The 25,905-nt window shown below is 55.8% G+C and overlaps 10 protein-coding genes across 10 annotated transcripts; 5 read left to right on the top strand and 5 right to left on the bottom strand.

Annotated features, from left to right (window-relative positions):
* Nucleotides 1–173: 173 nt before the first annotated feature.
* Nucleotides 174–3,321, top strand: B0I36DRAFT_322771 (uncharacterized protein). The gene is made up of 9 exons (XM_046153890.1): nt 174–365; nt 773–880; nt 970–1,141; nt 1,685–1,815; nt 1,932–2,054; nt 2,114–2,465; nt 2,522–2,725; nt 2,781–2,922; nt 2,994–3,321. The coding sequence occupies exons 1-9, from the start codon at nt 353–355 to the stop codon at nt 3,048–3,050; spliced, it is 1,302 nt and encodes a 433-aa protein (XP_046012600.1). The 5' UTR covers nt 174–352; the 3' UTR covers nt 3,051–3,321.
* A 1,795-nt stretch (nt 3,322–5,116) lies between these two features.
* Nucleotides 5,117–6,078, bottom strand: B0I36DRAFT_116044 (uncharacterized protein). The gene is made up of 2 exons (XM_046147964.1): nt 5,747–6,078; nt 5,117–5,613 (listed from the first exon to the last, which is right to left on the bottom strand). Exons 1-2 carry the CDS (start codon nt 5,862–5,864, stop codon nt 5,291–5,293), a joined length of 441 nt encoding a protein of 146 aa, XP_046012601.1. The 5' UTR covers nt 5,865–6,078; the 3' UTR covers nt 5,117–5,290.
* Nucleotides 6,079–6,630: 552 nt separating this feature from the next.
* B0I36DRAFT_116071 (uncharacterized protein) lies at nt 6,631–7,800 on the top strand. The gene is made up of 3 exons (XM_046147965.1): nt 6,631–6,931; nt 6,998–7,074; nt 7,230–7,800. Exons 1-3 carry the CDS (start codon nt 6,810–6,812, stop codon nt 7,583–7,585), a joined length of 555 nt encoding a protein of 184 aa, XP_046012602.1. The 5' UTR covers nt 6,631–6,809; the 3' UTR covers nt 7,586–7,800.
* An 89-nt stretch (nt 7,801–7,889) lies between these two features.
* B0I36DRAFT_116078 (uncharacterized protein) lies at nt 7,890–8,928 on the top strand. Its single transcript, XM_046147967.1, has 2 exons — nt 7,890–8,705; nt 8,831–8,928. The coding sequence occupies exon 1, from the start codon at nt 8,017–8,019 to the stop codon at nt 8,668–8,670; it is 654 nt and encodes a 217-aa protein (XP_046012603.1). The 5' UTR covers nt 7,890–8,016; the 3' UTR covers nt 8,671–8,705; nt 8,831–8,928.
* Nucleotides 8,724–9,114, bottom strand: B0I36DRAFT_116075 (uncharacterized protein). The gene has a single exon (XM_046147966.1). It carries the CDS (start codon nt 9,005–9,007, stop codon nt 8,777–8,779), a length of 231 nt encoding a protein of 76 aa, XP_046012604.1. The 5' UTR covers nt 9,008–9,114; the 3' UTR covers nt 8,724–8,776.
* Nucleotides 9,115–10,869, bottom strand: B0I36DRAFT_116100 (uncharacterized protein). The gene is made up of 4 exons (XM_046147968.1): nt 9,920–10,869; nt 9,718–9,829; nt 9,548–9,644; nt 9,115–9,480 (listed from the first exon to the last, which is right to left on the bottom strand). Exons 1-4 carry the CDS (start codon nt 10,778–10,780, stop codon nt 9,222–9,224), a joined length of 1,329 nt encoding a protein of 442 aa, XP_046012605.1. The 5' UTR covers nt 10,781–10,869; the 3' UTR covers nt 9,115–9,221.
* Nucleotides 10,870–12,966: 2,097 nt separating this feature from the next.
* On the top strand, nt 12,967–13,497 carry B0I36DRAFT_349089 (uncharacterized protein; the record flags this gene model as incomplete). Its single annotated transcript, XM_046156757.1, has 2 exons — nt 12,967–13,053; nt 13,099–13,497. 2 exons carry the CDS (start codon nt 12,967–12,969, stop codon nt 13,495–13,497), a joined length of 486 nt encoding a protein of 161 aa, XP_046012606.1.
* A 214-nt stretch (nt 13,498–13,711) lies between these two features.
* Nucleotides 13,712–16,940, top strand: B0I36DRAFT_322792 (uncharacterized protein). Its single transcript, XM_046153891.1, has 5 exons — nt 13,712–14,472; nt 14,534–14,561; nt 14,624–15,360; nt 15,417–16,210; nt 16,349–16,940. Exons 1-5 carry the CDS (start codon nt 14,125–14,127, stop codon nt 16,617–16,619), a joined length of 2,178 nt encoding a protein of 725 aa, XP_046012607.1. The 5' UTR covers nt 13,712–14,124; the 3' UTR covers nt 16,620–16,940.
* Nucleotides 16,941–17,256: 316 nt separating this feature from the next.
* On the bottom strand, nt 17,257–20,797 carry B0I36DRAFT_362721 (SNF2 family domain-containing protein; the record flags this gene model as incomplete). Its single annotated transcript, XM_046158698.1, has 3 exons — nt 17,257–20,075; nt 20,135–20,617; nt 20,770–20,797. The coding sequence occupies 3 exons, from the start codon at nt 20,795–20,797 to the stop codon at nt 17,257–17,259; spliced, it is 3,330 nt and encodes a 1,109-aa protein (XP_046012608.1).
* Nucleotides 20,798–25,186: 4,389 nt separating this feature from the next.
* On the bottom strand, nt 25,187–25,693 carry B0I36DRAFT_349092 (uncharacterized protein; the record flags this gene model as incomplete). The annotated part of the gene is made up of 1 exon (XM_046156758.1): nt 25,187–25,693. One exon carries the CDS (start codon nt 25,691–25,693, stop codon nt 25,187–25,189), a length of 507 nt encoding a protein of 168 aa, XP_046012609.1.
* Between the last annotated feature and the right edge of the window lie 212 nt (nt 25,694–25,905).

Here is a 25,905-nt window from a genome sequence, read left to right on the forward strand (position 1 = left end):
CTCAAGGTGCGGTGCCACCACGGGATGAGGTACCTTGCATGCGAGCACGGACCAGGCGGCTGACTTTGAAGGGCTGCCAGGCGGCTCCCCAGCCAGCAAGCGTGCTGGAGTGGACCACAGGCTCAAGCGCGAGGCTGCGGTGCGGACTGGCAACCTCCATCTGCAATTCGACTGCCATTTTGAGTGGGCAGCAGGATCGCCATTATCCCACCACCTCCTCAACGACACACAACCGAGACGCCCTGGCCACAGCGCAACCCCAGCCGGCCGCGACCATCACCAGACACACCACACCCGACGACGGCAGCCCCGACGAGCCCTTCCCCGGAGCGCTCAATCCAGCCAGCCGACCATGAACCGACCAGGTAGCCCTCCCCCGTCCCCATGCCATCATGGCTGGCCTCGCGTGCCCCACTGCCTTCTGCGCCTGGAAGAGGCCACAATCGACGACCTTGACGATAACTGCCGCGCGAGCCTCGGCGTGATACCCACCCCGTTATTCGCAGCTACTCGCGCTTCGCTGGGGCCGTCCTGGCATTGTGGCATCTGATCGACTTCAAGCTTGGCCACCGCTCGTGAGCCAGCCAGCCTCGAACATCGATCTGCCCTCACAGTCCTAGTCTTTCACAACCACAAAGCTCTCGACAATTCATCGCGAACCACCTCGGAGCACGACCCCGCTCCCGTCACCACTGCCGTCCGGCCGTCGCCAACATCTTCCAGCCAGAGCGCTTTGCGAGAAAGCTCGCTAATACGTACCTCAATCCTGTAGGACCCCAGAACATGCGAGGGATGCCGGCAGGCTTCGGTGCCCAACAGCAGCAAGCGGCGCAACAGTCTGCGCGGACAGTGAACAACAGATTACCGAACGGCAAAATGAGTATGCGGCATATTGAGTCGAATCACCAGATTCTTAGGCGTTCACATGGGCAAGCTGGCTGACCAATGTCCTTCCTGCTCGGATCACAGCCAACAACGGTAGCAACAACAGCGCAGGTGGCGCTGGTTGGGCCTTCGGTGTCGGTATGCCGATGGGTGGAAACGTCACCGCAGCTCAGAACGCGGCACGGCAACTGGGTGGCAGCCTAAGCTTCGCTCAGAGCTTGAGCGGCTCGCAGCCAGCCGCGCCTCTGGATCTCTCGTAGGTGCCCATTGTCTATTCCTGAGTTGTGCGCGTTCAGTCATCTCCGGGTGACCTCGATCTGGCCTCATGGATATTTCTCGAGTCGGAAATGAGAACAACTACCCGAGTGCTTCATAACTAAGTCGTCCACTCTCAATCGACTTACTCATGGCAAGAGAGACTTGTCCTCCGCATATTCGCCTCCAAGCCGCGAACGCTACCATGGCGACGCCCTACAGGCTTGGCTACTCTACACGAGGCTGTCTTTGCCAGCAAGCATGGGGATATGTTCAGCGGATGTCGCCTTGTACACCAGAGAGAGAAGCGGGTAGCCTCCAACGTGTGCCAAACACACTCTTACGTTGGGCCCCGAGAGACTCCAGTCCGAAGGACGGCGCTGTTGCAAACAAGCCAAACAAACTCTGTTGACCTTGTTGTGACACCTGACGCTGCATAGGATGTTCCACGAGGCCTCAAATCGACTCGATTTGCCAATATCGGCACTAATGGCTAACCAGCCTGAATGGGGATGAACACCTCACTGACATTCTTGTGTGCTAGGGATTTCCCATCTTTGTCGAGCAATGCGCAACATCCCAGCGCGAGTCAACCATCAATGTGGTCAGCAAGCGGCGTGAGAAATATGCCAGCAGTGCAACGGAATCAGCCCACGCCGATATCCTCGCAGCAGGGTGAGTCGCACCTCTGCACTCTCGGTAGTTTCTTCTTCGGCTTTCCGCCGATCAGTTTCTCTGGGACAATCCCTCCTGCCTACATGCTACGTGGAAGTGAGGCTGACAATTCGTAGGAGGTTTCAACAACCAGGGGACGGCGACACCAACAGGGTCAAGAACAGGGAATGGACTGCTCAACGCGTTAAACTCCAACAACAGGCCAGATCCTCGTTCCCCGGACAACAACTCCACGTCTGGTATGCAGATAAACTCAATTTATGGGCAGGGCAAAGCTTCGTCGCTGACACCACCACAGATAATTCAAGGCCATCAGACGCGAGGAGCGTACGTGCTAATGATGAGCCTCGGTCAAAGCCCCCGGGATTCCGTGACGAAAATCTGCCCTCGCATTCTTCCCCACAAGACTCCCCAGCGGACAACCGACATCCCTTGGGCGCAATCGGCTCTGTGGACCCCTTGGCCGTCAAGGAGCAAGATGACTCGTCCTTCCCAACCCAACCAGGCCCAGACCCTCTGAGTGGAATGACTGAGATCGACAAATGGGGCATCAAAGGACTGCGGACTCTGATGCATAACTTCCCGGACTACAGTTCGCTGGTCACTGGGATGGATCCCCAAACATTTGGGCTGGATCTTGCGACACCTGCGTTAGTTCCAACACTTCCTCTTTTGAAATTATACATTCCTAATGTCCAGACTCCAGTCCTATCTCATCACAAATCTACTCGCTATGGAACGATGCCCCGCCACGGCCACCGATTCCTGATCATCGCCTGCCTGAGTGCTACAAAGTCAACAACGTCCAGCCATTGCAAGCCAAGATCAGCAGCTTCAACGAAGAGACCTTGATGTGGATCTTCTACAGCTGCCCCGGCGATGTTTCGCAGCAGCAAGCCGCGCAAGAACTGTGGGTGCCAGCGCTCAGAACTGCGCGTAGACTGTACTGACTTTCGGAAACACAGGAACAACCGGAACTGGCGCTGGCATAAGAAACTAAAGATTTGGCTCACCAAGGACGATATTATGCAGCCTCGGCAGCTTAGCGGTCTGCACGAGGAAGGCTACTATATCATCTGGAATACCAAGGAATGGCGCAAGGAACGGGTAGGTCTTGTGCTTGGCATGAAGCGTGATCTTTTTGTCCCGAGATATACTGACACTCTCGTCTTCATCAGCGCACTCTTGTACTATACTACGAGGATTTGGAGACACTGAGCCAGAACCCTGTATGAGCTTTCAACGATGACGCCTCCATGAGTGGATGCGAGGCAACAATGCGGTCTCCTCGACGAGACCTGTGCGGCGATCTCAAGATTACGGCGTCGTGGCATTGGCCAACATGGCACCTCTTGCGCTGGTTGCCGGTAGGAGGAGAGTGTTTGATGGTGGGCAGTGTCTTGACGGCCCAAAGTTATTTCGCAGGCCACAAGGCTGATAGCGCGTGTTCGCACGCGATGTCCTCCCTTTGGCCATTACAGGAATGTCATATCATTCTGTGCTGCGCTTTGAGCTTGTTTCTTCGTTTTACGTGACCTGCTCTGAAGAGTGATTCCCGCTGCTGAGACCCTTATTTGAAGTAAGCTGCTCGTCGACACGGCCACAGTGTTCTAATCCTCTACAGACAAAAGTGATTTCAGATCGGATTGTCACACAAGGTGCTGGCAGGCAAGCAGGCAGGCAGGCTAGATTAGCTTGCTTGATGCACTGCAAGACCGACGCCAACGAACGATTCATCCACCTCACGGAAAATGACAGTGTGCTGTCTTGGGATAAGCTTACGATGATTTGGCTTACGATTGCTTACTTGTTCTATACTGCTCAAGGACGACAGTGCTTGTGTCACATGGCTAAGCCCAGGGGCAGGAAACACGGTTTCTATTCGGAGGCGACGCAAATCGATGCGGAACACTGCTTCTCTGTTGCTGTGCAATTTCTGTGTGGCATTCGTATCCGGCTCGCCTTCTCCTTTGCCATGGGGAACTTGGTATACGCTCGAACTTGGGTCTACGGTCTAAAAGCATGTATGTCAATGGGTCAAGGTTCAAGTCTTGGTACGGGCGGCGACTCTCCCTGCCTGAGTAGGTCCAGCGCGCACATAACCTCGTTATCGACGGCGAATGCCTGTTTGCCTCGTTTTCTCCTTTCAAAGTAGGGCGCTCACACAGCCAGCAGCAGCAGCCTGTCTTTACTTCACGGTTTCTCCCCAAAGACCGAAGCTGCGCGTCACGGGAGAAGAACTCCCTGGCCGCCCACGCGGATAGCGGTGTTCATCGGGATGCTTTCCTCGCGTGTCCGGTCCCTTGGGTTGCGTCGCGCAGAGGCGGTCTATACATCACGCAGCAATGGTCCAGTACTGAGGGGCTGGATCCAGTATGTGGACTGTAATGATATCCTCCAGGGTTGTGCCCCTGCTTTGAAGTACTCAAAGCGTTGAGTTCCTTGGTCAGCGGGCTGACGATGTTCAAACTCTTGATACGAAGAGGGTGATTGCCTGCGATATATATCTGGTACTCTTGAGACAGCAGCCGCTACAACATAGGCATGCTAGCTAGCTGCGCACGGGGGCAAGAATAGGTCGAGATCTTTTGCGGGACGTTATGACATCGTCTATATCGTTGGAGGATGGCTTCGTCGCAGGGGAGGGAGGGCGTGAGTTCCAGCTTTTATAGAGTCATGTATTGATAACTCCCCAACCCCCCCCCCCCTTTGTGGACTTTAGGATTCACAACCTTGTCAGCAGCCACCCGGGTTATCCATGAAGTATGCCAATGGGCCATTTCCATGACAGCACGGAAACGGGGTTCGTAAGCCTGTGGTGGCTTTAGACTACGCCGGCGAAACACGCGGTGGCGTCGCCGCAGCAGCAGCAGCAGTAGTAGTAGTAGCAGCACTATCGCATCCAAGCCGCACTTCTACAGTTCCACATGCCATGTCATGCCATAGCAAAGGACACTACCGAAGTCTGGGGCCGCCATTCGCATGGAACATGTCCTTTTCGTTGCTTCCAGACGGGAGCTACTTGGGATTCTGCACCTGTTTCAGAATGGCCTCGGAGCGACTAAGAAACAGCAAGTACCACCAGCCTCGTCTTGTCCCGCGCCGTAGTGAAGGTGCAGCAGCGTAGCTGGGTGGTGAGGAGGACACGGGATGCCTTCTGGAGCAACAACGTGATTCAGGGAAGAGTCATGTCGTATTCTATGTGACTATGTGACCACGATAAAAAAGAAAAGAAAGCGCGATGCCTTGATGCACATCACGTTGACTCATTATCTACTTTGGCATATTGTCTCCACCTGCGGGTTGCGGACTAGGAATATATTTATGGACCGAGAACCCTTGATTTCTCTTAGATGTCTGCCTTTCCGTCTTCCCAGTGTCAGAATCTTTGCGTGTGTGTGTGTGTGTGTGTGTGTGTGTGTGCCATCAGCCATGGCCGCAGACAACTGGGCACAGATGCCGCGTGCTCGGACAATCATGTGCCTGGAGTGATACCATGATCACATAGTATGCTGAAACCCGGAGCGGATTCGCGAGGTTGTGCTGTTGCTGTGCTCCCAACCGTCTGCGCCAGATGAGCCTTCAAAGGCACCCGGTTGGACGAAAAAAAAGAAAGAAAAAACAAGTTCAGAAGTGCCGGTCTCCAGCGTTTGTCAGAGAGGGAGACTAGGAAAAAAAACAAAAGAGTATGAAACCAAGCGTCACAGACAGAGAGCAAAGATCCGGCTCCCGGCTGTATTCGCGACCAGCTACTCAAACATGACCAGGGGCTGACCCGGACCACATAGAATGCGCAAACTGAGCCAAGTATCAATTTTAAGACTCGTGTTGCACATTACACATGCACATGCGAGCTGGTACGGGTCACACGGGTTACAAAACGTGGAAAAAAGCAAATAGAAATAATAAAAAATGAGAATAAATAACTTACAGGATAACCCCAACAATGAATCAATCGAAGCTTCTGACCTTTTCTGCAGGTCCGAGAAGCAAAAATGCTCACCTTCACGCAGTCTTCGTCCCTCGGACCTCAACCACTTATACGGCATTTTGTCTCTTGGGGACAAAAAAGAGAACCAAAGCAAAAGGAAAAAGCACAGCACTGGTCAGCCGGCGCCTGCCTTCCTACTTTCCACATGCACGCATGTCAGTCCCCGAGGGACGATATTTCGAACACGCTCGACGCCCAGCCCGAGGTTGCTTGTGACTGTGCCAGAGAAACAGAAACAGACAATGTAAAGACCCTGTACCCGCCCTCGGGCCGACAGCCGCAATCATGCAACACCATCTCCCCAAGCAACACCCAGAATAGACGACGGTGCTGCTGTACTTCGGCCCTGCCCCCTCCCCCGCTGCTTGTTCTCTCACCGGCACTTTGACGAAAGGAGAGAGAGCGTGCTGCCACAGCAGGGGACGACCCAGTTACTCCTCCCTGTCACTTCACGCTCCAGGGGTCCTCCCCCAGACACCGACGACGATGGGCCCTGGCCCCAAGTCCCCGAGAAGGAGGAGCTCGAGGTCGAGCAAGCATGGCGGAGGATATGCTGTCTGTTGGTGCTGTTGGTTGGTTGGTTGGTGCTGCTGTTGGTGCGGTGTTGCTGCTGCTGCTGCTGCTGATGCGGCAGGTCCCGCACATCTCAAGAGCGCCTGCCTTCCGGGGGGTCCCTTGACGTGGGCCCCAATATCAAAGTACCCTGCCGAATCCAGAACGTACGTCGACGTGCGTTAGGTAACGGAATCACATGCAGCGCCTCCCCCACTGCCGCACATACATACACATACACACACAAACACAGAGAGAGACCTTGGCGCTCGGCACACTGTCCAGCTGTGCCTACAGGTGATAGGTACGTATACGGGCACATGTGTGCAAAATGTACGTGCGCACGCACTAAATATGCCCCCGCCCCTGGCCCCTCCCCCCTTGCTGAGAAATCACATCTGTGAGGCCGTTGGCATCATCTCGATGAGGTGGTGTCAAGGCTAATTAACAAATGAAGAGCAAAGGCAAGGGCAAGGGGAAGGGGCCCACGGTGGCGGCGGGGGAGAAGGGGGTGGTGGTGGGTGTGTGTTCCTTAAAAAAGAACAAAGAAGATGAGGAAGAAGAAGAGAGTTGGTGAACATCCCTTCGCCCGCCGTCAATTTGTAAACATGCTCACTACTAGGCCAGGGGTTCACAAAGGCAGAACAAAACCCCATTTCACACAAGACGCGCAGCCTGCGCCGCTAGACCAGGGGCATGTGTCGATCATGGACTAGGTACCATATCCCGAAGCTCCCCTCCCTCCCCCATCGGCGGGCCAGACAAGCACAGAGCACGCCCGCCATCCTTGATGGCGGTATTTGAATGCCAACTCGGCCTATTCCCTTCTTGGGATGCTGGTCATATTACATGCTAAATGCTACTGCGTAAGTTCAAGGGACGCCCGCCGCCGTCTTCCCGCGGCGGCACCACCACCTGCCGGCTCCCCAAAGAAAGGACATCGGACCACAGGCAGGCATGGTCCATGCAGGGCTGAGTGATATTAGGATGGTGTCAAGAAAGGGCCGATGGGTGTTTCCTGTTTGCATGCAACTCGGTCGTCGGACTCCTGTATTCTCGCGAGGTGTAGGTGGCAACCCCTTGGTGCTCGACAGTGCTAGTGTAGTCGGCCCCGTGTCGCGGTGCAAGTGGAAGATGAATGATCATTGGCGACTCGTGGACAGACTGTGCGCTGTTTGTGGTGCCTGCCCGTCGTCTAGATTGATGGAGGTATGGATGGATGAATGAATCGTTGTACTGTCTGTCCATCACGGGCCCACCGGGCTCGACCGCCATGGATACGTGTGGGCTCTTGATCGTGGTGACTTTTGGATGCCATATCATATCATTGGGAGCCGGGTGGCGGCTGCTTCAACGACCTGGAGGATAATCTAGGTACGCAGGCGGCGAGTAGCAACAGCTAATGCCGGCACGGCAGGCAGCCGGCATGCTTCTAGTCTGTTTCCAGCATGTGGGATTCATTGCCCCTGGCCCTGCCTGGCCTCAGCCTGCGTGGCGTGGTCCCAGGCCAGGCTTCCCTCCTTCCTGCACGACACACACGACACACGAGACACGCCCTGCCGTGACATGACTTCTGCACAGACGCTACGTACCTCGAGGTACATACAGTCCTCCGGCACCGAGCGCAAAACAAGATCGACACAGCCACGAAAGGATGCATGGCGGCCTTGCACATGCCGGCGTTGCCCAAGGTAGTATGCGCAGCCGGGCCCTGCTGCGCAAGCAGGTGTTCCTTGCGCTGCTCGTCCTGCGTCAGAGACAAGTCGGGGCAAAAAAGAATGCAGTCAAAGTTTAGTGTTAATGCCGCCGCCGCCGCGCAGGATCCTCCCTCTTGGCTGGGCACACGTGCGCCGCCCGCCGCCTCCCTCCTGCAGTTCCACCATGCAGGCACAGGGGGTGTTCGTCGACTATTGATGCCAGTACAGACACCGTCCACCCATCCGCACGATGACATTGCGCGTCACTTGGCCACCCTTTTCCGGCATTCGAGACGCTCCAAACTTGAAGCATCACGTCGCCCTTTGGCGCACTCGACCCAGGCCAGTTCCGCACAAGCACGGCCGGCAAGCCCCCTGATCGAGTGGTTGTCTCTCTCTCTCGCTCCTGCTGCCAAGGAACCCGAATCCATCCCAGGTCCAGGTCCACGTCGGTTAGACTTGCTGCCGCGTTGGCCAGAGCGGGTCGAGCCGAGGTTGATCGCGAGCATCATTTATGGGCACGCGAGCTTCAACTTGTGTTATTTCCGGCACGTGTCTTCGGGCCTTTCGTTACAGACGCCCCTCTGGCCCGCGCTAGCATCAGCCCCAGACTGACCCCAGAAAGCAGCAGACGTCGGGCGCATTGTACAGTACTGTAGACGATTCGGTCAAACTTCCCCCAGTCCAGTTCAGAGGGGCTCTAGGCCCCGGGTCTTAGAGTTTACGGTCGCGTTTTTCTTCTTCTCCAGTCACTAACGTTAGTCTCCCGCCTAAGGCCCTCGCCCCGTAGATCATGTTTCGGATCCGAGTCCGGAACAAACCCCGAAAACCGGTGCGCTCCAGCAGTCGGTGGTGGCATAATCAGATCTTGATCTCCATGCAGCCATGCTTGGCAATCTCTTGCCCCCCGATCCCCGCTTGCGAGGCGCGGCCACGCTGATGGCTGAGACATGTCTTGATCTTTTTTTTTCCTCCTGAGATATTCCAGACAACAAAGGACCGATTATGGCGCCGCGATGCCCAATGGGGAAGGGTGCCAGCCCAACGGCTCAATCCGTTCCCCGCAATGTCGACGCTGCCCTGGCCCACTTTGCAATGCTGGACGGTGGACCGGTGCCCCTTCAAAGTCCCAGAACTTCTGTGCAGCTGCCCTTTGGCCTTGGCGCTTATTTTATAATCATGTGGTTGCCCGCCTCATCGACAACAATCTCCATCCCAGCGCCGACCCAGCCGTACAAGTCACTCGAAGTGACCGTGCCAGGAGTCGATGTCGCAAAAATGTCGTCAAACAGGGGCACCATCTGCATGCCCATACACCCTTTCAAAGGCGCTCCTTCGTCGACTGTCCTGTGCGTGCGGAGTGACTTGTCCGGTTCGACCGCATGACGAAAGCCCGTCACAGGATCCACATTGGGTAATTTGCACCTGCCACGCAGTCCCGTCAGTGGTGCGCTGGGTCTAATGCGGAGTGAATATCATGCTTGAGACGCACCTTGTGGTTCGGCAGCACACGCTTGCTACGAACTCCCTGTGGAGACTCGAAGCGCCGCGCGTGAAGCGGATCTTTCTCCAGGTCTCCTCTGAGTACGCTGGTGCTCCCGCAACTGTTGAGAGTGTCAATGAGGTGCCAAGAGTACCGCGTGCTATATTGCTGTCACTTACTGACGATGTTCGGCCTGAACCTATGGAGATCTACCTTCTTGAGGTTTTCGTCCTTGGGCACAAGGGCATCAAAGTCTCTGACACTAGCAAGATTTACCAGGTTGAGAGGATACTAGGGTGCAGAATGTCATGTTAGTCTTGACTCCATCCCGCGGCACACAACGTTCTCCTCCTTTGTCTGGAAGTCTTCCGCATCACTCACCGCGTCCTGAAACCTGGCGACGGGCTGGTAGCCGGCTTCCTCCTGGGTAGGTGCGTTACCAGAAACTTTGCGCAAATGGCCTGGATCGATTCGGAACAAGCCCAGCTTATTGCTGACCCCGGTGAACAAGCGCAGCGCCTCGGGCAGCTCCTTCTCCATGTTCAGCGCAAGCACTGGCTCTTTCCAGATTGTGACAGCCTCGAACGTGTAGCCCTTGTCAGCAATCTCCTTTTCTGACGGGAAATCCAGCGGGAGCATGATTTCATACTCCGCCTCCGCCCGCAGGCCGTTGCGGAGCTTAGCAGCTAGAGTCTCCAGGACCCCGCGCCAGCCGAGCTCTCTCCATGGGAAGCGAATGGTAATGAACGCCTCCTGAGTACGACGAAGGCCCTGGCGCTTCAGCTTGGCCTCGTCGGGAAGCCACAGATCGACTTTGAGGAGGGCAAGACGGGCGAACTGCCTCTGGGTGATGAACTCCCACGAGTGTGTGCCATGATCGCCTTCAGTGGCATCAACTGGCATAGGGAATTGGCTCTTGAGTTGTGCAAAGGTGAAAACTCTGTCGAACTCGAGACCATGCGGCAAGACTCGGCTCTGCGTGAGCTCAGTGCCCGGACATGACTTGATAGGATATACCAGAAGGCCCTTGACTGCGGCCACTTTCGATGTGCCTGCGGGCTCGTCCACAAGATTGCTCCTGGACCGCGGGATTCCTGCAGGACTGTGCGTCTGGAGGAGTGCATCACTAGCTCGAAGTGATACTGGCGGAACCAGGAGAATGATTGGGATAATGAAGGCGAGCAGACCGCCGATCAGACTCAACCAGGAGTTCAGATCTAGGTCGGCTGATAGTGAAACCATGTTCAATTTCGTAAAGGGCCGTGTGAGGTTGACGCAAGTGGCTCCAGCCCCTTTGTCAGCGGAAGCCGCCCGGGTTCTAAAGTTCTTCAGGAGGCAGCAAGGGGACTTTCTGGGGAAGGTAGGTGCCTCGGTGGGGAGCGCGCGTGGCTTTATGATTCGAAGCTACACCAAGCCACTCCTACCATGACCGGCGTACTCTGGCCTCTGGCGTTGATCGACACCAAACCGTAGTATCGTCGGCTTTCGTCAGCCACAAGCCTACAGGCGTGCCAATGGCGGGTGTCTGCGGCTTGATTGGGTGAGACGGCGCTTGTGGCTTGCAAGCGCTGTGCGAGCTCTTGCCCGATCTGTGGTCGACTATGACAAGCCTGTGATTCGCGACTGCCAGAGTTTGGTTTGGGCTGCTTCGAGAACGGTCCCCGCTGTTGATGTTGGTGCCGGTGGCACGATGCCACGGAGCCTTTTCCGCGCAGACGGAACAGACAGATTGTCAGTAGCAATGCACGCTACCGCAGCCGCCCCACATGGCGCACCCTGCACCACCAGAGTGGGGGCCCACGAGGATACACTAATTACACCGTAGGCTGGATATCCAGAGAGAGTTTGCATGTCCCGATTGTACTCCCCAGGGGCACTGTGCTTCCGCGTGGCACACGAAATAAGCTGTCGATTTCGCAGTCCGGTAGAGCTTCACTGGCTGCCGCTGTTGATTCGGCTTTCGGCTTCAGCACTTCCACACTCCCTCGGCCTTGGCGGAGGGGTGGCGTGAAGGTTCGACTCAGCGCCGGATCATGTTGCACCCCAGCCCTCAAGCATCCAGAGGAGAAGTCGTCAGTGGTGGCGCCATGCTGGTCAATGCTGGCAACGGAGTGGAACACGCGCCCAGGTGCCTGTTATCGAATTTTGCAAGATTCGGTCCGGCTTCGTTTTGATTCAAGACTGTCAGAGGCCACATTTGCGGATGAGCACAGAGTTCGGTGGCCGTGGATCTCTCTTGCGACGACCATTACCCTGCTGGTGATCAGAAGGATCCAGCGAAGGGGCTTTCAAAGCATCACCGCCTCGTCGGTCTTATTTGTCAGAGAAGAAGGCAATAGGACTGGGGAAAGCGGGTCTGTAGCGATCCTGAGACGGGCGAAGTATTGGCCGGGCGAAGGCAGGCAGGGTGTCATGGTTTGGAGGATCGACAGCTTATTATTTGCAGGGGCACCGGGACAAAATCCCTGCCAACGCGCGTGATATAGGGCTGTACAGTAATATGAGCTACCCAGTATTTTGGTGTCCAGATGGCTGGAAACTTGAAGCAGCGACTTACACTGGCGAACAGGGAGGTGATTCATTATGCCACCAGCAGGAAGGTCGAAGTAGACGTTGGCGGAGATCGCCGACATCCCAAGCACGAGGTGCCCGTTACAGGGGTTAAAAACCTTGCAAGCTAATGCCTGGTTCTGACAGCATGTGTGTACTGTACATTTGGTGGTGTGGAGAACGACCAGTCACTTGGTATGGCTATTGGGGTATTGATGATGTGTTCTGGTCGTCTGTAGGACAGTCTTCTTGCGGGCATAGTTCAGATATGTCTTGAGATGTGCTCCACTGCTGGAGCCATGGGGAAGGTGCATGACGCCCAGGGTATGCCTGCCATGTGCCAGCTGAAGAAAACCTCCAGTGGCATTGGAGGAGACATTGACAAACCCCCCAAATATGCCACACCACACCACGCCACACCCCGATAGCACACACCATCTACGCACGACTTGGTCCCAGGCGTCAGGCAGGTTTGATTCTTGCTTAGCACAAAAACCTGTCCCTGCAGGCACCCGCCCTCTGCCTACACGCCGCCAGCCCTGCGGGTGCTACAGGTGTCGTCTCTACCATAGTAGTCGGTGCCGTTGCCCCCACTCGCCTCCAGCGCCAAATCCTCCACATCGCCCTGACCGCACCTGACGTAACAAGCTTGCCATCAATGACACGGCGTGGGGTGGCTGGCTCGTCCTATCTCTCAGTGCTGCGGCGGCACATACCGAGCGTCCAGTCGGTCCTAGCGCGAAGATGAGACACAGCGCGAGGAGATGGCGCACACACACACACACCGGCCCGCCACCGGCACGTCAGACTCCGCCAAGCTCCGTCCCATCAGCTTTCCACAGCCCAAGTCGCAAGGGCACGCGTTGCTGGTCGCCGACATGGCGATCCTGGTCGTGCCGGTGCTGTCCGCGTTGCAAATCGGGTCGTGGTTCCTCTTCTGGCATCTCGATCACGACCCCGGACCAGTTCAGCCAACACTGCAACGATGAGAAATCATATACTTCGAACAGGACGATCTCGGCATTGCCGACAACCCCTCGTTGTCTGCAAACACGATCACGGTGCATGATGAGGTATCGTTCCGTGGCGATGGACTCATTCTCATGGCAGCACAGTTTTTATGGCGGGCGCGCCAGTCGCCTTTGACCGACGTCACGCTGTTGACTGTGCTTAATCCTCTCGAAGCACCGGAGTTAATGGATTTCGGGGACTTCTGTCGGGGACATCTGCCCGTGGCCCAGTCGCCCACCGGCGTGATCCCAGTCCGCAGGGCTCCAGAATCCATGGACGGTGCGAGGAGCCTGGGCATGGTCGGCTCAGGACTGTTGTTCCTTGCCCCTTGTTACAACCCATACTTGTTACCTCTGGTCTTCGAGGGTGAAGCGGGCTCCGCCACCCAGCTTGAATAGAGCCACCCCCCCAGACAATAATGTTTGACACCAGGTTGTCACTCTGGATGACAACACCGACGGGCCTGATCAGCTCTGTGGACCTAGCCCTCCATGGCTGTAGCGAAGCGTTGTAAAAGCTTGACCGACCTTGGATGCGTGAAACCTCGAGATTTTATTTGCTTGGACTGTGTCGACTAGGCTTGGAGTCGATGCATGATCCCCCTGAAGGCACCCGTTGTCACGGAGTGGGCCGTACCTAGGTAGGCTTTGGAGGACTTGGCCACAGGCACCAGGCATATGTGTGTCCAGCCGTTTGAGCAGCTCTAGCTCGCGAGTGACCACCCATGGGCTGTCGATGGGGCTATATTCGGCTACAGCCGCGAGCTATCCACCACGAATTGTGGCTATCGATGTCTTTCCACGCCCAGCTCGCTTTATCTTGAAGTCATCAGCGAGCTTATACCTACCCACCAAGACTGGACGGTGGAAATCCTTCCTCACCAGACTACAACAGACCTGGCCATTTCTGAGCACCAAGGTGCAGCCACGGGTACACTTTATCTCGTAAGAGTGCCATCTTTTCTGTCGGCGTACTCCCGAGTGAGCGCATCCAAGTCTACCGAAGGCAGAAACAGTTCCTCTGGCATGGTTCTGGTGCCTGCCTCGTTCGTTTGCGAGCGAGAAGATCGCAGCAGCAATCGAATCCTGCATACCTTGGAGGGCTTGGCTCTCAGGCGATACTCCAGAGTTGCAGGAGCTTTTAAAAGCACATCTTGCACGGTCGTCTCGGACAACAACGATTTACTCGGCATTCCCCGAGCGGTCACCATCGGACACTGCGCTGCTGTCCTGCAGCCCACCATGGCCACGCCAGTCAGCCGGAGGGACGGCAGCAGCAGAGGTGGCAAGGCGAGACCACAAACTGGCAGCGACCATGTCAAACATCGGCGGACGCGATCGGGTTGCTGGACCTGTCGCAAGCGCCGTGTCAAGGTCAGCATACATCCCTGCAAAACGTTACAAAGTCACAAGCCTGATATGAATCTCTGTCCAGTGCGACGAGGCTCGTCCCAAATGCATACGTAAGTAAGTCTTCATGTGGCACACGTTGAAGATGCCGAAACTAAATGTGCGGTCCATGTAGGGTGCCGAAAAGGAGGCCGAGAGTGTGTTTTCCCTAGCGACATGGCCAAAGGTGCGGGCGCATCCGAAACCACAAAGAACAAAACGACATCTCCTGGGCAGGACCGACCTAGTCGTGCCACAGCCTCAGACTTGGATGCGGAATCTGAGTTGGAAGAGGCATCAGGAGAGCCTCATGATTCAGTGCACGACGACAGCCATGACAACCGACTACCCTTCCGTGGGAGGCAGAGAGAACGGGCCAGAAAAGCCTTCTTGGAGCGCCTACAGGATTCCTCGAGCAGATCAGAATCCCAAACCCCATCTTGCGCCAGCTCACAATCTTACAGCCCGTCAGAAACATCAGAACCAGACACGGTGGAAACACGACAACCGCCTCCGCCACCCCAAACAGAGACAGTCTGGGGTCCAGAGAACGTCGACGAACGAGTGCGATTCTATCTGAATTACTTTGTTTGTCACATCACGTTTTTGGATTATGGTCTCACGTGCGACCCGGACAGCTTCTTTGATACGACGCTGCTACAGATGGCAATGCTCGACGAGAACCGAGCTCTGCTTTACGGCATCGTCGCGTTTTCTGCTTACCACCACGCGCTCAAAACCCCGGAAGGGGGCCTTGAAGACTTCCTCGAGTACTACAACAATAGCGTCGCAAGTGTTTTACAAACTCTGAACAGCAGCGAGGAACCTGGGGTATCCACGGCGGTCACTTTGCTCCAGCTCAACGCAATCGAGGTGAGGCTTCCTAGGAACTATTGACAACTTCTACAGCCCATTGACAGAGTCTCTAGGCAAATTTCAGCGACTTCCCACAGCTAGTCAGTCATCACCGGGCGGCCGGCGAGCTTATACTTCGCAATTGCGGGCCAGAAATGGTTGGCAACCTGTCTGCACGAACAGCACTGTTGTGGTATCTGCACTGCGACAGCTTGATGTCATCTTGGTGCAAAATGACGCGTGTCATTCCCAGAGACTACGTGGAGACGCTGGCAGACTTTTATCGCCAGCAAGGGGAAGTTCACCCGAAGACGACGGGCTGGAACATCGCAGCCAGTCACGTTCAGCTCTACCTAGCATCAAGCAGTGTAGCGGACTCTCAAGAGCGGCAGGAACTTGGACACACACCAAATATGGATTCGAACGAAAATCATGCTCTGACGAGCAGTAGACTGCACGAATGGCACGGAGACCTCGACTCGTCATTATTAGACACCGCCCATCTTGCATTAGGGAAACACGACCTTGCATCACCGGATGGCACGGCAGTTCTCGAGCCCTGGCATCAGTCCACCGACGCTTCTCTGTCCACATTGTTTGGCACCACCCTACTGCTGGCATACTGGCACTTCGCCATGCTCTTGCATGAAGGCACCAATTGTCTCTCCCGTGGACAGCAGCCGCCCGAAAGCGTCGTGGAGCATGCCGTACGAATCTGTCAGATCTGGTCGTTCGCGACCTCTCTTCGGTCGGCAAGCTCCTGCATGCCTCTGATCGCTCCGCTGCGAGTTGCCATCCTCTTTCTGCCACGTAATGGTCATTATAGCGGGTGGATTCGAAGAAACCTTGCCATGACAGAAACTCTGGGGTAAGTTCAGTCAGTGTCCTTGACTTTTGGCATGCGCCTGTTTCGAAGAAAACAAAGAGACACCCCCCCACCCAAACCCACCTTGCATGTAGCTGGCCCGAGAGTCTTGTGACTGACACTTTCTTCTGGCTCAAAAAGGAACATGATGGCCCAACCAGTGAGAGCGTGCATGGCGCAAATCCTACAAGACCAGACATGTCTACACTGGTGGTTGTCCAACGAAGAGAACATGACCATGGCGGTCCGTAACGCGCGGGCCATGGCGGACGAGCGATGGGCCGCGAGCTTGAGCTCGACCACAACGACGGCTGAATTCAGGAACAGCAGCAATACCCTGCTAGAGATTGCCGACGCCATAATACGGGTAGACGGAGCAAGCCAAGGTCTTCCGTTACGGCGCTTTCACTAGACTAGATAGGCTCGGTCCGGGGGCATGCAAAGTTGCCCACCAGAAGGGGGGGGAAACAGTTTTGGGCGGCGGTCCTCCGATAATCTCCCGGATGTAAGAGACGGATAGACAAAAGTCACGACACGAAGAGATCCAGCATAGACGACATTATGATAGACGCTGTCACCCCATCGATCAAGCAAAGTCGGAGATTACCGGCTCATCTTGTAAATCTTGATACCTCACAGAGTGTAAAGCACGCCAAAAGTTGGTGTGGCCAGGCACAGCTCAGCAAGACAAATGCGAATCACAAAACTGAGATTCTCTCATGGTGGATGCCCTGTTGAATATCCTCAAATGATTTATTTCAACTGTGCTCGCGCTCGTGATTGATTTCATGGGAAAAGGGTCAGGGCTGTTCTATCCTAACCCCGTATAATTTGTTCCTCCATTTCCCGCCCGTCCCTCTTCATTTTTGGGGGGCGAGAAAGGGCTGGTCCATCTGTCTATGCTAGCAAATCGACGCATTCCATTGTCTTTTTTCCTTTTTAAATTTGTCTTTTCTTCCTTTCTAATTCGCAACTGCTGTGCGTCCCTGCTGTAAAGGGGCCGCATTTTGGAGGATAGACTCGACGCCTGTCATGAAACACAGCAAGGCTCACTTGAATAGGCTCCTCAAGTCCATGAGCTTCTGCTTCGCAGCTTCGCTCTTGTCCATGACGCGGCTGCGGTCCATGCTCAAGCTGGCCAGCTTCATCTTCTTTTCTTGCAGTTCTAGCATCTTCTCCTCGATGCTGTTGCGCATAATGTACCGCACGGTGCGGACGGGCCGCTTCTGTCCCAGGCGATGCACGCGGTCCACCGCCTGCGCTTCCGCAGCGGGGTTGTATTGCGGCTCCATGACATACACGTGATTGCCCGCCGTCAGGTTCAAGCCTAGACCACCGGCCATGATGGACACGAGAATCACATGCACGTCCGGGTCGTCGCGGAAGGCGTCCATTGCTGCCGTCCGCGCAAGCCGTGACATGCTGCCGTCTAGGCGAGTGTAGCGGATGCCTGCGCCGTCGAGAGCGATTTGGAGCAGGTCGATATGCGTGGTCCAGCCGGAGAAAACGACAGACTTGAAGGGCGGCTCGTCCGGGCTGGCCTCGCTCAGCGCTTTCGTCTTGAGCAGATCGTCCACCAATGCCCGCGTCTTGGTATGTGGGCCCGTGTATGTCGACATGGTCTTGACCTTGGCATCCGAGGTTGACTTGGACGACTTGCTCCCGCGGCTGCCGTTTCCGTGCTCGACCTCGGCTTTCGACTTGCGCAGCTCGTTGTACTGCAGGCGCACATGCTGCTGGCAGATTGGGCATGTGCCATGGCCTCGGTTGCCAACCTCATCGTCCCATGCGGACACACAGCGCGTACAGAGGAGGTGGAAGCAGGCCGTGATGTAGCCCATGATGTCTTCCTCGCGCTCGTTCTCCACCTCAGCCGCATCAGAACCGCCAATCTTTCGCTGGCACAAATGACAGTTGTCGTTGCCGGTCTCCTGCATCAGGGCAAAAGCATCATACGCCCGAGCCTCTGCTAGTGCTGGCCTGTCGTCGTCATCATCGCTGTCGAGATCAATAGCAGAGTCGGCGCTCATCCCCTGTACCAACTCTAGATCGGCCTCGCTCAACAGCTCTCTGCCATGCGCAGCAATCAGTCGGAGGCGCAGGATCGACTGCAGGATATGTATGTACACCTTGCCACCAATCATCCTTTCCTGGCCACCAGCAAGAACCTGGACCTTATCGTTGGCGTTTTGCTCGAACAACTGATACAGTTTCAGCTCTGCTGGCGAGAAGTCGAGCCGCACCAGCTGATCTGTTCGTGGGGGGAGGTTGATCCTGTCCTTGAGACGTCTGAGCGTAATGCTGTCGACAAGCACGCGCAGCTTCGGTACAATCTCCGGGTCACAGACTTTGAACGGGGACACGATGAACTGCGTGAACTTGCCTTTTTCATCAAATGGCTTCAGGCGGAGGAAGGCCAGGAGTGCAGCAAGATCGTCCAGCTTGTTCTGTACTGGTGTGCCAGTGACTGCCCATCGGCGATTCGCCTGAAGTCGGCAAATAGCCTTGAACTGCAGCGTAGACTGCTCTCTTATCATGTGCGCCTCGTCCAGCACCACGCGGAACCAGCCGACCTCTTCAAGCGGGTATGAACCTGCTCTTCCTTTATGCCGCGCCGTCACCTCGCTCGCGACTGACCCGTAAGTGGTAATGACGAGATCAAACTCAGCAAGCTTTTTCGCGTCTTTGATCCGGTTCGACCCGTGGTAAATATGATATGTGAAACCGCCTGGCTTGATATGGGCCTTGATCTGCTCTTCCCAGTTTGTGATTGTGCTCAAGGGGCATACCAACAAAGTCGCCTTGCCGTTGTGCGTCAAATGTGTCAAAGCGAGTGGAGTAGGAGCCGGCGCATTGAAGGACCTGGGTGTCTTCGGCGGTGGGGGAGCTTGAGGCTGGACGGGTACCCGTGTAGACCATTCCACGGCCTCGTCCATGGAGGTCGCGATAAGTGAGAGAATGCTCAACGTCTTTCCAAGACCCATCATGTCTGCCAGAATGCCGCCAAAGGTTTCGGGCGGCGGCTCGCGCTGCGCCTGCCCTGTGATCACGTTGTGGTATATCCGCTGTCCATTGTTTCCTATCCGCATCTGCCAGAAAGAGTCCGCGGCCTTGCCGTTCATGGAAAGCTGCCTAGGCTTCTCCTTGTTTGTCATAAAGTGCAGACCCTGCTTCTGGTGCTTCAGCAGCTCAGTCACCACGAGCGGACCTGGCTCCATCTCTGGGAGATCTTCACTCTTCGTCAGGGAATCGAACACGCCCATCACCTCGAAGCGGATCTCTTCCACTGTGCGCATCACGGTTGGCATCGAGCTTGTCGATATCGTGTTTCGATCTTTCATGATACTGGGTGGTTGCGGCATATCCAAAGCTTGAGGGTTCTCAAACTTGATGCCGGCGTCCACCCTAGGAGGATTGCGTAGCCATATGTTCTTGTGCGACAAATGCCTCCCTACCGCTTTCGCTTTTTTCCGTGGTCCGTAAATCATCAGATCCAACGAATAGCTCATCGACGTGGGTTCGCCAGCCTGTTCCCCCGGCTCCTTCTTCCTTGTCGGTAATCTGCAGTCTGTTCGTAGATTCAGGAGGTCTGAGTCCAGCAGAGCTGCCAGCCCAGAGGAAGTTGTAGCGTCAACTGTTCCGACGATATTACGCGTGTAGTCCATGGCGTTTATTGTCAGTGACGGCTCACCCCGATTGCGTTTCAGCATGATCTTGACTATTGGCCAGTAGTAGGCCGAGTTAAGAGAGAACTGCCCCGGCTTCGGTCGTGGGACAGTGTGACAGTTGAGCCTTGCCCCTTGTATCATGCCGTAGCAGATCTCTTCATCTTTCGATTCCTTGATCTCTATGACTTCAATCTCACCATCTGTGACGGCAAACAAGTCAGTCCATGCCCAGCTTCCGCAGGTATGTAAGTCAACTCACTGCCATCTGTCAAGTCAACAGTCTCGACTCCTCGTGCCGACGACTGTTGAGCTGCCTGGTCCCGCTTCTCCTTCACATATTGCCCAATCACGCCACTCCCGCCGCCGCGAAAGCCATTGGCAGAGGGGGAATCTCCTTCCGTCTCTAGCTTCCTCCGTTTTGATTGTGGAGCTGCCGTGCGCTTCTGGACATTGTTCATTCGTTCTATCATGTCGCCAAAGCCATTTCCCTGCGGCGTGTCTGCGCCTGAGCCATGGTGGCTGGTAACAGGGGAGTCTGCAATCTCGAAGACATCGCTGGGAGTAGAGAATTGGAATTCGAACGAGGGTGAGTCAAGAGACGGTGTCGGAGTAGTACTCGTGCGCGATTGGGCTTTCTGCGCAGCCGCGGCAGGAGAGAAGCCCTTTGGATTGAGGAGAAGAGCAGGGTTATATTTCACGCTTGGAACCGTGTTGGTGGTCGCGCTACCATTGGAGGACGTGCCTAATCCGAAACGTAGATGTTAGTATCTTCCTTTCGGCCTGTGTTCCATGGTGGCCGAGGCCATATACAGTGCATGTGAAGTCAAACACGCCTGCCAAGTGAGGCCTCGGTGAGGAGCAGCAATGACAGAAGAGCCAGATGTACCAACTCACCGAATGTGTTATTATTTGGAGGGGCCATGTCGTCGTTGCTTCTTAGCTGTGCACAGGGGCTTAGCGAAGCCTCGAAGCCGGCAGGGAGGCAGGCAAGGCCAGGAGCCACCTCCTGATATCGAGGAAAAGAGAATGACGCTGGGTTGAACCACCGTTCTATTGAGAGCCAAGAAAACTGTGTGAATGGAGCAGCGCCAGAGCCGACATTGCAGAAGTATTATCGAACAGAGTCTGCGGCGCAAACTGGCGAGGGGCGGCGCGCGGATGCAAGAAGAAAGTGTCGTGGTTGTTCGCAACTCTTCGGTGCCGGGCCGTGGCTAGCTAGAGTTGAAGGGTACAGGAAGACCGCACGTTTGCTGTCGTGGGTTCTGGTTGCAAGGCGTGCAGCTGTTGCTGTTCGTGAGCGAGTGCATGTGTTGCGCCAAAGACAAGCGAGTGGTCGGTCGGTGACGCAATAAACCGAGACGGAAAGCGAGCGCGGCGCGCCGCAGCGGCGATGCGATAAGAGCCTCGGATGGGCTGGGGGCCGTTATCTCGTGGAGGGGTTCCGCGAGAATGGCTGGTGCAGTCGGCAGAGGCGACGACCAGAATACCAGAGGCAGCTGGAACAAAGCAATGCAATGGGCGCGACAGAGACTTTGTCTACTATCGTGGGCATGGGAAGCAGAAGAACGAGCATGCAAGTCGCGTTTTCAAGAGGTTGTTGTGGCACCCCAAAAGTCGAGGTGGGCGTTCCTGCCTGCTTGCCTGCCGCCTGCCTGCAGGGTCACGAGGCCACAAACTCGTCGCTCACGCCCAGCAGCCCCTCGCCCGCACAGCAGCCGGCAGTTGCCGCGCAGAGCGTTGGGCCAGTGCAGCCCGCGCCGCCCTGCAGAAGCGGGCAAGGAACAGTGGCACCAGCTGCATGCATCAATGGATCCTCTGCATCGCTTCATCACTCGCACATTCCCATCATCTTCGCTGAGCACCCCCCCAAGATGCCTCAGCCAAGGAGCAGATTGTCCAGATCTGGGCACAGCCGTCTCTGGCCATGCAGCACAAACATTGATGCTGGGCTTGCCGCTCGCTGGTGTCTCTGCTGTGCATGCCTCGATAGCTACACGCAGCTGGGCTTCACCCACAGGCACTTCTCGGCTCTATTACTCGATTCTATTACGGGGGAGCGACCACATGACCTTTGAAGCCTTCAAGATCGACGGCCAAGCACAAAACAGCAAAAGGGACACAATGTGTGGTGCGCGAATGGGGGGACGTGGAGCGCAATTAGACATAGTGTCTGGTCACGTCTGTCCGATCCGCGTGACGAGGCACGGCAGTCCCGAGCCACTGCTGGATCGAGTCCTTGTTGACAACGTTGCAATGTCACTGGTTAGTTCCCATCTAACCTTGGAACCCACTGATGAAGGCTTCCAGTTTATCCTGAATTGATGGCAGAGACAAGTGGAATTGGGCAGCTCTAGTGCAGACGGCTGTGCTCGTACAACCACAACCTGCTCATATTCCGACCTTCGGATGCCATCCATGATCCATCACATCGAGGTTTCCGATTCCCGCCCGCGCGTCCTGGCGTCGAGCCGAGTCAAGTGATGCACCTCTTACCTAAGAGGAACAGCAACCCACTGCCAACATAGCTGCGGATGCCATTCCCTTGCCTAGTCGTCAACCGCATGGCTCCACTTTTCCCCAGGCGTTTGCTGACCACGTGCCACAAAGCACCACCTTTGAGAGAGAACAAGAGACATGGCGTCCAGGCTGCTGGCCCTTGTACTGTAGACGACGCCATGTAAACTTTTTTTCTTCAGTCCATGAATCCCACCTCGACAGACCCGTGGATCTCTGGTGGCATGTCATGGAACCAAAAAGAAGGCAAGGCTACTTCATCTTAAAACCCAGGGAGCCACGGTAGCCCTGGGAGACCACCAGGGCAACCTCCAAGCGCGTTCACGAATGAATGAGTCAAGCTCCCCCCATGCACCGATGGTGACGCCAGACCCACCAGCACGGTTCCCATGATGAGCCTTGTGGGACGAGGACTTTGGACAACGAACAAGCCCACCCTGGCCGGGCCTGGCGTGTGGCACCCAGGGCAGGGATCATGGAACCAACTTGCGGGCCCGCGCAGCTCACAGCAGCTAGCCAGGAGAATTCAAGCTGGTCACATGCACAGTGATGAAATTCTCCGTTTGTGGACTTGAGGAAACACTTTACGCCGTAAGGGTTGGTGGACGTGGGAGTTTCCCAGCATGAACATCCGTCCACTTTAGTATGGGCCTCTGTTGATGGTGACCCCGTCAAGGAGAAGTGGCATAGTTCGCTGCGAGGCCAAGGGCTTCGTAGGCACGACTCTGGCATTCTGCCACAGCAGGGCGTGGGTGTGGAATGGTCTTGCTTACAACGGACCACGACCACGCTGGCGTGGACTGAAAATCTATCCCGATTCACGCCCTCGCACATCTCACGCGAGCAATAAGTGCTTAGGACTACGATCAAAGCCGGAGAAGCAAACTCACAGCGGCATACCCAAACCCCGGGACGGATATCTCTTGCACTGCCTGTTCATGTCATGATGCTGCCATGACTAGAAACAGCAACCCTGGAGTAGTGCTGTCCCCCCTCCAGAATTCCCAGTGTTACACAGAAGAGCTCAAGCTCGGGGTGATCCGAGTCAATCCCACCCGCACAGCGTGAGGTCCAAGGTCAGTCCCATCTCACGCTCGGAGAGCTTAATCCACCACTGCTCCGAAAGATGACCCCCCTCACGGCTGCCGAGCTTGCTGAGATCATGCAGTGTTGGCGCGGTGGGAAACGGATGGTTTGGTCGTTGGTCGTCTCGGGCGTCGAGCATGTGTTGTCAGGCTGTGTAGCAAAGGTCGCTCGACGTGTACATTGGTCAGTCGCCAAACGATGGGCTGCTCCTTCACGTTGACCTAATCGCTGGACTTGAGCCTCTGCTCCCCCCCCGCGTCTTCCCCAAACCGAGGTTTCCTTGCATCCTTCTTGAATAGCGTTCTGGTATCTCTAAAGACAAAGTTCGTCGCTCGACTCACAGATCGCCACTGCCAGAGAGTGAGAGCTCAGATCAAGAGCTCCTCCGAGGTCTCAACGGGCGATGTCTTAGCTGGGACAGAGTCGCAACATGACCTAAGGCGCACCTGGCTGCTGGTACAGAGTATCTTTTCCTATCCTGACGAGTCTCGGAGATGGTGAATCATAGCTCTCTCCCAGCCAGTGCTGGGTCCACTCTCTACGGCTGGGGGGACCCTCCCTTCAGCAGTTGGTACGATGGGTGTCATAATACTTGAGGGTCCAAAAAGTAGTAATGATCCGCGAGAGGCTCGGCGATGCGATTCTACCCCGTGTTTGTATATTGCGTTACGTCTACACATGGTCGTGTGTGATGCGAGAACGACGTCGTTAAGACAAAGCCTGCCTCGAGTGGCAAATAACCGCGGGAGCTTGGGCAGGGAGGATTGGTGTCGGGCGGCGTGGCGGCTCGGTATCGTGATTGCCCATCCCTTAAGCGGCCCACGGGAACATTCACACCGTTGGGGCCATTGTCACCCCGAGGGACTTGGGAAGGAATGAAGAGGGCGTAGTCCCAGTAGCTGGTATAATGTGCCAAAGAGGAAAAGTGAAGGGATGTGAACATTGTGACAGGTGACCTCGGACGCAGACGCTCTTCAGGGTCGCGCCTTTAGCTATAAGAAGTCCTCTGGGTGGCACTGCGGAAGGATCCACAAACGTTGAGGCGAACTCATATACAGACGAATGTGCTTGGTATCATGACACACAATTCGCATTGAATGATGCTATGTTATAATATACTAGACTATTGCCTCTGCTCACGCTAGGCCGCGCTGTTTATGGCAATCAGCGGAGCGACGACAAGGCATTGATACACTCAATCTGAGACAGGAATGAATGGTTGAAAGCTCGACTCCATAGCATTGAAACAAGGGCTGAATCAAGCAACCAGGTAACAAGGAACACCGCGACTTCTCCTCTGAAACATCGGTTCCGCACCCATCAGCCAACGAGCCGACAAAACACTCTTGACCAACCATGGCACGATCATCGGGCATCCTGTCGCAGGACACTCTGGAGAATGCTTGGCGGGCGGACTGACTTTTAACGCCCGTGGAAGCCGTTTGCACTGCGTATCAACGCCGATGGTGTTGGCAAGTAGTTGGTGGTGTTACAAGAGCTTTGCATGGCCCACTCCGCTGTGCGGATGTTTTGGTTCCGCAAGTGCGCCGAAGAGCATGACCACAACGATCATGAAATAGTGGCGCACTGGCAGCCTAGATCGGACCTTTGTTGCCCGGGGGGTGGCCCCAAAAGCTCGCATGCTGTGGAGATTCGTTCGTATGTTGTAATACTGATGATTGGTAATGGCAAACTTGGTGGACAACGCCCATCAGCCGGTCTGTTGGACGCCAATGATTGCGTTCTCGACTGGTCTAATGACGTCGTCGCGCAACAGCTCGTGACGAAGTCCTGACGTGTAAGCCTCCGTGGCAGTGAACTGCGCGCTCTTGTGGGGGTGGTCTCTGCTGTGACTGCGAGTCCTCTGGCGTCTTCGCTTCGAGGCGTCAGTAGCAGCAGGAGAGCGAGAGCGGGAAGGACTCTGGTCGCGACGCCGGTGCATGTTGGCAATGTAGAGGAGCTTCTTGCGGGAAGGCGAGAGGGAGCCGCCACGGAAACGAGACGAAGCTCTGGACAAGTCGAGCCTGGATGTCGACCTGTGCCGGCAGCGACCCCGGAAAGTCGCCGACTCCTCAGAGACAAGATGGGTGTCCTCGCGCTGAAGGTCCGGAGGACTGCGTCTTCTCTTGCGCCCACGTTGCATGTCCTGGTCGGCAGAGGCCACGTGCGAGAAGTTGCTCTCGGCTGCCCTATCGGCGACGTAGTATTGCTCAACCATGTTGGCTGTTGGTTACTGCAATGCGATTGGAGAGAGGCAGTGTCTGAAGAATAGTCGTGGGCAGTGCTCTGCTCGTGTAGGCAGGTGATGGGTTGATGGGGGTGGACGAGGCCGGAGGCTGGTGCCTTATGTAGAAGTCCGAGGATAGGCGGCTGTTCGGCAGTAAGGGAGAGCCGGACGTAAACTTAGAACACGTCGCAGCCTGGAAGACG

This window comes from Microdochium trichocladiopsis (assembly GCF_020744255.1).
Source record: "Microdochium trichocladiopsis strain MPI-CAGE-CH-0230 chromosome Unknown B0I36scaffold_5, whole genome shotgun sequence".
NCBI classification, from domain to species: Eukaryota; Fungi; Ascomycota; class Sordariomycetes; order Xylariales; family Microdochiaceae; genus Microdochium; species Microdochium trichocladiopsis.

Coding starts and splice junctions, on each gene's coding strand:
- B0I36DRAFT_322771 (XM_046153890.1), top strand. Junction 2,466..2,521: donor CTGGATCTTGCGACACCTGC/GTTAGTTCCAAC, acceptor TCCAGACTCCAG/TCCTATCTCATCACAAATCT. Junction 2,923..2,993: donor AGGAATGGCGCAAGGAACGG/GTAGGTCTTGTG, acceptor CGTCTTCATCAG/CGCACTCTTGTACTATACTA.
- B0I36DRAFT_116100 (XM_046147968.1), bottom strand. CDS start 10,780: ATGGTTTCACTATCAGCCGACCTAGATCTGAACTCCTGGTTGAGTCTG. Junction 9,645..9,717: donor GTTCAGGCCGAACATCGTCA/GTAAGTGACAGC, acceptor CGGGAGCACCAG/CGTACTCAGAGGAGACCTGG. Junction 9,481..9,547: donor GTGTGCTGCCGAACCACAAG/GTGCGTCTCAAG, acceptor ACTGCGTGGCAG/GTGCAAATTACCCAATGTGG.
- B0I36DRAFT_116075 (XM_046147966.1), bottom strand. CDS start 9,007: ATGTCTCAGCCATCAGCGTGGCCGCGCCTCGCAAGCGGGGATCGGGGG.
- B0I36DRAFT_116044 (XM_046147964.1), bottom strand. CDS start 5,864: ATGCCGTATAAGTGGTTGAGGTCCGAGGGACGAAGACTGCGTGAAGGT. Junction 5,614..5,746: donor TTCATTGTTGGGGTTATCCT/GTAAGTTATTTA, acceptor TACTTGGCTCAG/TTTGCGCATTCTATGTGGTC.
- B0I36DRAFT_322792 (XM_046153891.1), top strand. CDS start 14,125: ATGGTTCTGGTGCCTGCCTCGTTCGTTTGCGAGCGAGAAGATCGCAGC. Junction 14,562..14,623: donor GGCTCGTCCCAAATGCATAC/GTAAGTAAGTCT, acceptor CGGTCCATGTAG/GGTGCCGAAAAGGAGGCCGA. Junction 15,361..15,416: donor TCCAGCTCAACGCAATCGAG/GTGAGGCTTCCT, acceptor CAGAGTCTCTAG/GCAAATTTCAGCGACTTCCC.
- B0I36DRAFT_116078 (XM_046147967.1), top strand. CDS start 8,017: ATGGCGGCCTTGCACATGCCGGCGTTGCCCAAGGTAGTATGCGCAGCC.
- B0I36DRAFT_116071 (XM_046147965.1), top strand. CDS start 6,810: ATGAAGAGCAAAGGCAAGGGCAAGGGGAAGGGGCCCACGGTGGCGGCG. Junction 6,932..6,997: donor GAGGAAGAAGAAGAGAGTTG/GTGAACATCCCT, acceptor GGGTTCACAAAG/GCAGAACAAAACCCCATTTC. Junction 7,075..7,229: donor ATGTGTCGATCATGGACTAG/GTACCATATCCC, acceptor CTACTGCGTAAG/TTCAAGGGACGCCCGCCGCC.